At 38.8% G+C, this 12,270-nt stretch overlaps 1 protein-coding gene across 1 annotated transcript; it reads left to right on the top strand.

Moving 5' to 3' along the window:
* Positions 1-4,465: 4,465 nt before the first annotated feature.
* On the top strand, positions 4,466-11,478 carry LOC103718702 (putative methyltransferase PMT25). Its single transcript, XM_008807631.6, has 9 exons — positions 4,466-4,705; positions 5,827-6,877; positions 6,970-7,119; positions 7,705-7,975; positions 8,047-8,157; positions 8,915-9,089; positions 9,192-9,464; positions 10,366-10,560; positions 11,096-11,478. The coding sequence occupies exons 2-9, from the start codon at positions 5,861-5,863 to the stop codon at positions 11,322-11,324; spliced, it is 2,421 nt and encodes an 806-aa protein (XP_008805853.4). The 5' UTR covers positions 4,466-4,705; positions 5,827-5,860; the 3' UTR covers positions 11,325-11,478.
* The last annotated feature ends 792 nt before the right edge of the window (positions 11,479-12,270 follow it).

The following is a 12,270-nucleotide window of genomic DNA, read 5'->3' as shown; positions in this document are numbered from 1 at the left end:
ATGTGAAGGAGCACAATCTATTAGCCAAACAAATATGAGCTATTATTTGATCGATGGCTGCCTAAAACTTATTATGCACCAGACAGCCATGCTTGCCACGTAAAATTATTAGATGTATGCAGATTATGCATGTATATGACTATCCATCAGGTAATATGGAAAGATAAAAAATTAAGATGAAATGAATATTTGATACATGGAAGGATTCTGAATGGCCACAAAAAGTTGAACAGTGATTTGATCATTCCCTGGAAAACTGTGACAATGCAAATAACAGAAATTCCAGCCACCATTATCAATTGAAAAAACTTGAAATGGCACCAACTGATCACATACCTTTCCAATATGAGGAGCAAGTGACCATGCAAGGGTAACTGTGAGCAGGCTATTAGCAACTAAAATTCCTGCACCTTCAATATCCCATTTAGTTGTTGGATTCTCCGTGGGCACCACATTTTCTGTTGGGTTATTGGGCAGCTCTACAATTTCTTGTGAAACTGCCATATAATGACTTTTGAGGATTGAACCACAATAACATCTCACTTGGCCTTTATCTTCAGACAGCAACAATAGCATCAGAATATGCACTTGGGGCATGTTTGGTTGGAAAGAGTTGAGTCTTGAAATAGGAATGAAAATGAGTGACCCCCATTCCAGCTGTTTGGCTTGGGGGAGTCACATTCCTATTCTGATTCCAGAGGAGAATGAAAATAATGCCTCAATCCTTTAGAATCTATTTCCAACTCTCTTCTAGTATTCAAATCCCATTCCGATTCTAATTATAGTCACGAACCAAACATATTGAAAAATATGGTTATTCTAATTCTCATTCTAATCCATTCCGATTCCAATTTTGATCGCCAACCAAAAGCTCTCGTGAAGTTGTTTCACTAGGTACATAAGTAGGCTTCCCTATAATTGTCCTTTCACTATAACAAAAAATCATAATTGCCGACTCTATATTGCTGATGCCAGATAGAAGCGTCGGTAATTTTTTTTCTGCGACAAAAAATCCAACGCTTTTTAAAAAGTGACGAAAATAATTTGGTTCTGTCGATGCTTTGCTTAGCATCGCCGTAATCCATCCATTACCGATGCTTATAAGTGTCGGAAGGGTTAATCACCGACGCTTATAAGTGTTGGTGGAAGCCAAAATCCGACGACTCTTATAACATCGTCGGACTCCGTTCCTCCGCCCAAACAAAATCCAACCCCCTTCATCAGCCCCAAATTTCTAACCATGCTGACCAACCCCCTTCTTAGCCCTTTTCACCAATCTCAGCTCTTCTCCTCCGCCGACCGACCCCGAATTGCTCTCCTCCACCGCATCTCCTTCTCCTCCTCCCCCCTCTCCGTTGGCCTCCTCTCCTTGGCCAACTTCCTCCTCCCATTCTCCTCCTCCTCCTAAACTTCTTACTCTGCACTCACATGGCATTTGAATTTTAGAGCCGGCAAGGACAAGGACAAGGCCAAGTTTGGGATCTTCTTCTCTTACTTCGATCTTTAAATTCGAAATTTTTTGGATTTTCTTTTCATTTTATAATCGGATTGTTTAGAAATTTTGTTCTAGTTTCTATTGTTTCATGATTTTATAATCGGATCTTTAAATTCATTTTTATCATTAATTTTTATCAGATTATGCAATCAAACGTTGTTTGTTTTCACTCATATATATGCAATCAGAACTCTGCCCTTTATAAAGCACTTATATGATTATTGTTCTAGTAATACGAAATATGAGTTTTATCAATGAAATCGTAGAGTATTGTTAACTGGCATTGTTTGTTGAGAAAGATTCATGCATTTCTCTCCTTCCAACAAGCCCAAATCATGGCCAAAAACAGCAAAGGAATAATAAGCTGGAAAGTTTTAGGGAAGTTTCTGAATCTCCAATCCATATATATGTATTCAAAGGATGTTTAGGGATGAAGCACTCCAAGGGAACAACAAATCCTTTTCCAAATAGTAGAGAAAAATGGGTAAGTAGAAAACAAATCCTAAGCATGATGACATAAAACACAACCTCCAGCAGTCTTCTGAATCTTCTTTTCAAGAATGTTCCTGGTGTTTAATTTCTTCTTCCAACATAATCAGAGAAAACATTTGATTTTTAGAAGTACATTTAGGCTCCAGATGGACAAAGCAAACTGACATGCAGCTCAAGAATTTCTTTTTTTTTTGATGAAACAGGAGATCAAAGATCACCCAGGATTTATTAAAAAATGAAGATATCAGGAATTTCACTTATGGAAAGATGCAAGTCTAGAACGAAAATATAATTCTGAGAGGTCTAAATAATCTTATTTTTGAAGTAAAATCATTAGTACTACCATGTGCTCACATTATCAGAACTCCTTTCTTCATGAACACCCCTAATCATAAATGCAGAGGGCCTCACATGACCCACTGTGACAGGTCTATACCAATTTAAGGGGCATCAGTGCTGGTGTGTCTGAAGGAAATCTGGTGTGTTGGACTCCCTTTTTCCTCATGTTAATCTAGTTTTCGTTAGGCTTTGAATGCTGTTTGGGTTGTAATTGCTTTTAGCTTGTCGACAGTTTGTAACTTTTTCATGTTATGCACATATATGTTGTTATTTTTCTCTTTATTTAAACATTAGAGCGAGCACTTTCTCTGTTGTTCAATTGGTCATGCTGGATTACAATTTTTGCATTTTTGATTGAAGTACCTGAAATTGTAGACTGTGTGTTGGCAGCCATTTTGTTTGTCAATGGTCAAGGCCATTTTCTCCCTTCTTTGAACAGATGCTAACCGTTAAGTTTAATGTAATCTTCAAGTACATTTCGCTTATACATCATGTCTCCTTCTCATGAATATGTCTTCGTATAATATGAACAGTTGTGGAACAAAATAAAAACAATGAACGTTGTCTCCTGCATGATTGCTTGAGGATCAATATAAAAAAAAGCCACTTTCTTGCATGTAAAATATTCCAAGTCCTATTGGTTTCTTTTGGGTCAATCTCACTTATTGTGAGAAGTAGGTGCCATGCGATAAGGAATAAGAAAAATAATTCGTACTTGTGCAAGGAACTTAGTAGTTTAAGATAACCACCAACCTTGGATTTAAAAAATGAAACGCTGTTCTTCAGACAAGCATAACTTCAAAAACAGCTTCTTGGACCATATATGGTTGACACTTTAATATTTAGATAGCAAGGATTGCACCGAGTTATGATAAATTGCAAGTCCTATTCTGGCTGAGAGCAGAGTCCACGTATCCTTTGCAACTTGGCATTACGCACACCACAGTCTACCCCCATGATTTAACATGCCTCTACTTATGAAGTTCCACCTTCTATAGCAACCTCGACCAAGCATTACAGCAAAATTAGTTTTCACCGACGCTTTTTTGCCGACGCTTTATACAAACCTTCATTTTTTTTCGGTCTACAAACAACGTCCCAGGACGGCAAGTGCAAACCTCTACAACCAATTTCATGAGCCCACAAGAATGATTTCATGTTACTTTCTATGTTATCAACCACCTTGATGGGCACAAAACAAATGGAGAGAAAGTTGGTAGATAGGCATGGAGGCTGAAACAGTATGCAGCAAAGTCGGTCTCCCAACTTGAGAAAGCATTCTCCATTTAATTTCCATCCATCAAGCCTTCTATTAACTTCAGTGTGCAAAGATGAAAAATCCACAGCGGTAGGCCTTGTAGCAGTCATGAAAGCACCAAAACAAGTATAACACTCATAATATTTTTCATTGCTAGCATGGTCATATATCAACCTATATTATTTATTCTATATAGAGTTTGTACGCATATATGTATGTAACCCTCTGAGATATAGTAATTTGTATTTACCCCTTGGTTATGATGACTCGGAAGGATGCATACCAGGATTGTAATTAAAACGTCAACTTTCCAAGGAGTCGGTTGTATCCTTGCGCGAAAGAAGGATACACCTTCCTTCGCACCGGTCGACCGTTAGATCATCCCCATTTGACTGTGAGATCTGCGCCGACGGATGCATGATGGTCCGTATTGCTTGCGATCTATGCAGCGGACGATCCAACGGTCGACAGGCGTGAAGGAGGGTGATTTTTTTTTTCCTGGGAAGGATGCAGCCGTGATAAGCGGGACCGTCAAATAATGATGAATTCGGTTGAATTAATTCAACTAATTCAGATGCAAGCAAGTAATGAACGAGACACGAGAAGGGCAGTCTCGTCAGTCCAAAATTAACGCCGGCCTGTCACGTGGGCCTCTAATGCATAATTCCTTAGTCCTTACCGTGGGCTGTCCGCGCTCACCGGCGCCGCGAACGGATTTGCTTCTCATGTACCCTCACACCCTTTTAACCTAAATAGTAGCCATCATAAAATTCAAAGCAACCTCTTTCATGGACTCTGACGTCGTCGCTTTCTTGTCAACTAAAAGTGGTCCGAAGGAACAACCTATCGAATACAAACTGGCCGTCTCGCTTCCACCGGCTGTCACTCTCACTTTCCCTCGCGGGATCTGTTCTGGTCCTAAATATTTATTATTTTCCTGGTATTAAAAAAAATTAAAAAAATAGTACGGGCTTAATCGACTCGACCCTCGAATACGAACCCTTGATAGTCGGGTTCTTTGCTTCCAAGCGGGGCGGGGCGAGGGGAGAAGAAACCCTGGAAGCTCTCGCTTGCGTTCTTCTCCTCGTTTCAGATACGAAGGGTTTTTCATCTGCAGGGAGGTAAGGATTGGCGTTCTGTGCTTCGGATCTATTCGATCTACGCGTTGATGCTTGTTTCTGTGTGAATTGGTGTATTTTATTTTTTGCGAATTTTTTGGTGTTTTTGTTTGTGATTTTTGGTATGTATCTTTAGAAGTAGCAATGGGGTCTTTTTTTTTTCTTCTTCTTAGAAACTTTCATGGTCGCTGATATAAGTTCTTGTTGTCTTGAGTTGGATCTGGTTTTGATCGAGTCATTCTTGCTTCAGATTTTGAGAAAATAAATTAAGCTGAGACGTTGTGTAGTTTCTCTCTTTGTGATGGTATTTTCCTGAAAGTCTTTGTCTGGTGTTACTCTTTGATGCGAAATTAATGCATGTCTTGAAGTGCTCAAATATATAATTTGCTCTGCGATTTGTTTTTTTTTTCTAAAGGAAAAGCTTAAAATCAGTTGAAATGGCACGAAGTTACTCTTTTTTCTTCTTTTTATTGGCGCTTGTTTCACTTTGATGAAGTAAGGTTTTTTGTTAAAAATTGCAGTTTATTTGCGCCTCACCTGGAAAGTTTTGAATGTTTTGGACCATCACCATCAGTTTACTCGGTAGTTTGTCACCTTCTTTGTATTTTGTTTAATGCTTGGTTTCCGATAGTGTTTGCAGCTTATCTTGTTCAAACGTTGTTGTCAAGTGTTTGTTTCTTAACGACTGCTGGGCATCTGAGAACTATTGAAGCTCATGAATTGATAGGTGTAGTAGGTGTCACACTATTAGGCTTGTTTTACGAAACTGGTAATTGGTGTTTTCTTCCTGATAAATTTAGAATGTTCTGAAGTCTGATCCAGCTGATTTGCCCCATTGAAACTAGTGTTTACCGCCAGCACTGATAGGCTCAGAGTCCTTAAACGATGATTTTTTTGGAGAAAATTAACCATTTGGTTTCAGTCGCTTGGTAGTCCAACTATTTTGGTATCTTAGTAGATCTATAAAGTTTCATTACAGATATGCATGGAGTTTCGTTTATCTTTTTTCACATTTCAGATCTGCTGGAAATTAGTGTTTTCTATTACTCTCTTTTAAGAAAGAGTATCAGGAAATTGATTGATATTTTAAACATTATTTTTCTTGCACCTTTTTTTATCCCCAGATAAACTATTTGAGAGGGATTTGCTTGTGATAAAATGGCACTTGGGAAAGGCTCGCGGGCTGATTCTAGGAGGACATCGTCATCCTTCCGTTCAACAACAACCATTGTTGTATTTGTTGCTCTTTGTTTAGTTGGCATATGGATGATGACATCTTCAACTGTAACTCCTCTGGGGATGTCTCCACCGAGTTCCAAATCTAACGCTAAGGGGCAAGTTTCAGAAACTGATTCTAAGGATAACTCAGGCGACATAGCTGAAGATTTGGAGAAGTCAGTGCAGAAGACCCCAGAGGAGAATCCTGTGAAGGGCAATGAGGATACCAAAGATGAGTCAGAGGACACAACTAAATCTGTGACTTATAGGGATGGAAACGGTAAGGCAGACAAAGAAAAAGTTCGGGAGGGTGGAGATGCAAATTTGGAGGCAAACACAGGCACTCTTGCAGATGGGGAAGGCAAGAACATGGAACAAAAGTCAGATGAGCAAGATAATAACTCAGAACCGAATTCCAAGGAAGCTGAAAATAATGAACAACAAGGAATCAATAGTGAAAAGAAATCTGAAGAAGAGGAGAATTCTGATGGTAATAAAACACAGGATGAGAAGGATAAAGGTCAGATAGAGCAGAAGGTGGAGCAAAATGAAGGCAAGGAGACAGGACAAAAATCTGATGACAATAATGCTGGGAATCAGGATCAGGGCTCAAATGAGGTCTTTCCATCTGGGGCCCAGTCAGAGCTTTTAAATGAGACCAATACCCAGAATGGGGCATGGTCCACACAAGCTGTAGAATCAAAGAATGAGAAGGAGGTCCAAGCGTCTGCCTCATCAAGGGGCCAAACTGTGGGTTACAATTGGAGGCTTTGTAATGTCACTGCTGGAGCAGATTATATTCCTTGTCTTGACAATGAGGAAGCTATCAGGAAACTTCGTAGTACCAAACACTATGAACATCGAGAGAGGCATTGCCCTGAAGAGGCGCCAACCTGCCTTGTTCCTCTTCCAAATGGATACAAGCGACCAGTTGACTGGCCCAAGAGCAGGGAAAAGGTTTTTATTTTGCCATTCAGTTTTCCTTTTAATGCTCAACTACTCCTTCCTTTAGTCAAGCTTGTTAATTTAGTTTTATGACTAAACTGCAGATATGGTACTCTAATGCCCCACATACCAAGCTTGCAGTGTTTAAGGGACATCAAAATTGGGTGAAAGTTTCAGGAGAATACCTCACTTTTCCAGGGGGTGGAACACAGTTTAAGCATGGTGCACTCCACTACATTGATGTCATTCAACAGGTTGTTTTCTACCCTCTAATATAGGTAGCTGCCTTTTTTTAATCTCCCTGTTATTTTCCATTTCTCAACATGTAAGATCCTGTTTTCATGCCTTCTGAGTGCCTGAAATTTCTTGTCCTGTCTCTGGATGGATAATATTACTGCTTGTATTGGTTCTTGTATGACACAACCTTTATTGCTCAGGTTCCTATTAGTGCATTTGATAGAAAGAACTCCCAATTGCCATGGCTGCTGTTCACAATATCTGCATATGCTGTGTTTAGTCATGAGAGTTTGCATGTTTGTATCACTAATATCTTTATTGTGCAAGGTGTTTTCTGTAGAATTTCTATTTATCTGTTTATCTTTCGTCGTTGCTAGCTTAGGTACTATTTGCAATGACTAAGACAGAATTTATAGGGTGCATAAAACATTCTTGCAGTTATGGCATGTATTCCTATTTATGTGTGCTCCATTAAAATTTTCACTCAGGCAAAGTATCTGTAGATTTTCTTATTTAGATGATTGATGATTGATGATTTTTATTTTTTATTTTTTATTTTTTTCCTTGTGCATGATGTGTATGTTTTGATCTTATTTTTGCAGTCAATGCCTGATATTGCATGGGGAAAAAGAAGTCGTGTTGTTTTGGATGTTGGCTGTGGTGTGGCTAGTTTTGGAGGCTATCTCTTTGATAGAGATGTGCTTACCATGTCATTTGCACCCAAAGATGAGCATGAAGCTCAAGTGCAATTTGCTCTTGAGCGGGGAATCCCAGCTGTATTAGCAGTCATGGGCACCAAGAGACTTCCCTACCCCAGCAGGGTCTTTGATGTTGTCCACTGTGCCCGCTGCCGAGTACCGTGGCACATTGAAGGTACTTAATGTTAGACCTTTTATTTATTTGCTCTTAGACTGGTTTGGGATCTTAGATGTGGTAGCTTTTAGGTGGTAAGCTTTTGCTGGAGTTAAATCGGCTGCTGCGTCCTGGTGGGTACTTCGTGTGGTCTGCTACTCCAGTTTATCAAAAGCTTCCAGAAGATGCTGAGATCTGGAAAGGTAAAATTTATTTGTGTTTGTTTGTATGATTGAAATAGATGTGGGGAAAAAAATTTGTACTAGAAACTTCAAAATGCATTATAAACTATCATGGAAATTTTTTAGGAAGTAAAGTGTCAATAAATTTATTCTCGAAAATAAACTCAAAAGTCGAGCTATTTTAATGTTGTTTAACGTAAACTAGAGTCAAGTCAACCTATTTTGGTTTTAGATGGATGACTCACTTCTAGGTTTAGGTACAATAAATACAGATGACTGGAAATGAAGTAAAAACTGCCTTCTTAGTGCTGAAACTTTTTTCACTAAATGCTCCTGTGATCTGTTGCACTGAATTGCATTATGACATTCATGATGGTAGTATTAAGTGGTACAAGAATCATAATCTAGAATTTTTACTGCTACAACTCCTTCAGTGCTTACCTTCTTCCTAAGCACCTCGTTATGTGAAGTGTTTTTAAATTAGTCTCTTCGCTGCATCCACTCTGATACCTGCCTCTGCCCCGGCTACTTATTCTGGCAACTAAGGCTTTAGCATACAGTCATTATGAGTTAATGTTTTACCTTGTCTACATAAAACACAGAAGGAAGAATCAAGACTATTGATTTCACCATACATCTTTATTTTGCTACTTCATCTTGAGCATGTAGAGCTTATCTAGGAAAGGTTGTAAAGATAAGAATACTACTTCTAAAATAACTCTGGGCCAGGTACCTCTAGGAAGTTCTCACCTATATATTGTGTGGATTTTGATGTCAGCCATGTCTGCACTGACGAAGTCCATGTGCTGGAAAATGGTAACTAAAACAAAGGATACCTTTAACCGCGTGGGATTAGCAATCTTCAGAAAACCTTCTGACAATAAATGCTACAAGAAAAGAATGGAAAACAACCCTCCACTCTGTCAAGAATCTGATGATCCAGATGCAGCCTGGTATGCTAATTCCTAACAGTGCAGTCTATATATTTGTTTGGTTGTTTTGTTATCATGTATTAGGTTTGGTGCCTTGGTGATTTATTTTCATTTTTTGTGTAGGAACGTCCCCTTGCAAGCTTGCATGCATAAATTGCCCGTAGATCCTAATGTGCGTGGGTCACAGTGGCCAGAGCAGTGGCCATTAAGGCTGGAGAAGGCACCTTATTGGCTAAATAGTTCTCAGGTTGGGGTTTATGGTAAACCTGCCCCCAAGGACTTTGAAGCAGACTATGAGCACTGGAAACGTGTTGTAAGCAAGTCATATGTGAATGGAATTGGAATCAACTGGTCTCATGTCAGAAATGTCATGGATATGAGATCTGTATACGGAGGGTAAGTAGATACCATGCTTCTTTCAGGTGTTGGACTATTAGATCCTCTTTTTTCGGGTGGCGGTTGGGGGGGGGGGGGGGGGGGTGTTCTTTTGTGGGTTTTGATTTCAGTTTTATTTATATACAAATTTTGTATCAACATGTATATTATGACAAGAGGGACGGATTTTTTTTTGCAGTTTAATTATTGTTTTCCAACTCAATTCTTTCCAAGTTCAAAGTTAAATGTGAAACCGATTGATAGTTTCTCATTTTTGTACATGAGAGGCCACAAGAGGTCAAATCCCTGTTTCTAGTCTAGAATTTTAGCTTGTGATATGCAACTTAAATTTTGCTTAGTCCCTCTATTCTTTACTTTAAACATCATGGTTGTAGGACTGATGCAAAATCATGCTTGGCATAGCTGAGGGTGCCAATGGTTTCTTGAGTAATTGCATATTGATGAACTGTCTGCATTATTTGTGTGTATGCATGTTGTTGAAGAGGGTCCATTGACCTGATATTACTAAAAAAATGTTTAGTTGGTTCAGTTCTTCTTGCTGATGATATGACAATGATCGCATATTGTGTCTTGCTATTTTTGAGGCTGCATAGTGCAAAGGTAGGTTCTTCATACGTGCCATTGAGCATGATCAGGAATTTGGCAGCATGTTGATGAAGAGCTGATGTTTTACATGACAGACTAGTTTTAGAACATTTTCGAATCATGAAATTTAGTTATAATTTGTCTTCCTGATTATGTATAGTGGAATGTGAAGGTTCAGTTGTCTGTTTTATAATCTACCTTATAATCTACTGATCTAATCTTGTTGATTTCTGATTTGAGGGATAAGCAGATCACCTTTTCTAGACTTCCTCCTCCTGCTTTCAGTTTTGAATTTACTTTATGCTTGTTTTTGCAGTTTTGCTGCAGCTTTGCGAGACATGAAAGTGTGGGTCATGAATATCGTCTCAATCGACTCAGCTGACACACTTCCCATTATTTATGAGCGGGGACTGTTCGGAATGTATCATGATTGGTGTGAATCATTCAGCACCTACCCAAGAACATATGATCTTCTCCACGCAGACCATCTATTCTCAAAGCTCAAAAAGAGGTCAGCATTATAATTTTATTATTCACTTAATTGCAACAAAGCAGGATCATATCCTGCCAGTTACTGAATCCTTTGGCTTGCAATTAACGTCCAGCAATCTTTCTTACATGAACTTGCTCCAATCCTTTGCCTGCATTATTATTATTATTATTATTTAAACTGAACCTGATTTTGATTGGAACATCTCCTAGTGGTTGATGTCTTATTACTTTGGGAACGATATTTCCCATCCCAAGAGCAGCTCTTTTACCCAAGCCTTTCGACCTTTCTAGGAGATGGTTAAAGTTCTAGCGGGATGTATGATCATCATTCTGCTGAAGTCAGTGAGAAATGTTCTCTTAATATTATATCTTCCTTTCTTAACACTCCCAAGTAATATTAGATATAAATGACACTTCTGCGCTCTTATATCAGCATTTTGTCACATTTTATGCACTTTAGCCACATTGAAGTATCACATCTCAGAAATGCATTTGTTACTTCCTTTCTACTCATTAATTTTGCTATATGTTGACGCTCTGAGCTACCCTTCTAGGTGCGAATTACCGCCAGTGATTGCCGAGGTGGATCGGATACTGAGACCAGAAGGGAAGCTGATTGTAAGAGACAATGCGGAGACAATCAATGAAATAGAGAACATGGCAAAATCTCTGCACTGGGAGATCCGGATGACCTACTCAAAGGACCATGAGGGATTGCTGTGTGTTCAAAAGACAATATGGCGGCCAAAAGAGCAAGAGGCAAGGGCGTCATCGATGTCTTAGTTAGGTAATTTTTGCTGTTCTCATATATTGATGTAAAATTTTTGTTGTATGCTTCATCTTGCATTCAAGAAGGGAAAAAAATGTCTGCACAAATTACAAGTCAATTGTAGAATCATATATTCTCGAATTAATGAAAATTTCCTCCATTCGTAGAGACTGGAAGATCTAATGTTATAATGGTACCTGAATGCAACTATAGATAGTGTCAATGCGAACATTGTCCATCATCAAGAATCTAGTTTGGATTACAGTCAAGTGAGGGCACGAGATATCTGCACCCATGAGAGTGGAGGCATTTCTTTAGATAATAAACTATACATTGTTCCTGTGTTCAACTTGAGAATTATTGTTGATTGCTTCATCTTTGCACATACTTCAGACTGCTAGGTCCTGCTGCTGGATCTTACTGGCTTTCATTGCACTCGGCAGGAATATCACAAGTGATTGATGCCTTTCTAGGTGACTAATTAAGGATCTTTTTCTTTGTACCCCATGTTCAATCATTTTTTTTTTTTTTAAATGGTGGCTATTCATCTTAGCATATCTATTTTGTTAGGCTTCGGTGCTAGAGCATTGTTCTTATATTAATAAGACATTAGTGATTTATTTTATGAACGAGAACATGACGTTGTTTCACAAGAAAATGAGCAATGTTGTCGGTACCATCGACAAATTTGATCATGCTCGGATATATCGGTCTCTGTTTTAATCCCATGCGTCTTGAAGGTAACATGAAAACCCCTTGGAAGTCCTTCAAAATTGTAGTCGATATGCTTATGACGGTAGAATTTGCTTGGGAATGGGATTATATTACTCTCTTCCTTCAGGAAGTCGTTATTCTGCTGCAGTGATAGTTTTGTGGAGACATCGAATGAATTGAATGTGCCAAAGAACAATTCAAACGCCAACTTCTGTTGCCTAGTGGTGACTGAGTTTATGCGCAGTC

This window comes from Phoenix dactylifera, chromosome 11 (assembly GCF_051530095.1).
Source record: "Phoenix dactylifera cultivar Ajwa chromosome 11, Ajwa_hap1_PhDact_Kaust_v1.1, whole genome shotgun sequence".
NCBI lineage: Eukaryota > Viridiplantae > Streptophyta > Magnoliopsida > Arecales > Arecaceae > Phoenix > Phoenix dactylifera.
This window is presented reverse-complemented; position numbering and strand designations above follow the sequence as displayed.

Excerpts from the sequence above, each read along its gene's own strand:
- LOC103718702 (XM_008807631.6), top strand. The coding sequence starts at position 5,861 with ATGGCACTTGGGAAAGGCTCGCGGGCTGATTCTAGGAGGACATCGTCA. Across the intron at positions 7,120-7,704 it reads ACATTGATGTCATTCAACAG|TCAATGCCTGATATTGCATG; the intron begins GTTGTTTTCTAC and ends TTATTTTTGCAG. Across the intron at positions 9,465-10,365 it reads ATGAGATCTGTATACGGAGG|TTTTGCTGCAGCTTTGCGAG; the intron begins GTAAGTAGATAC and ends TTGTTTTTGCAG.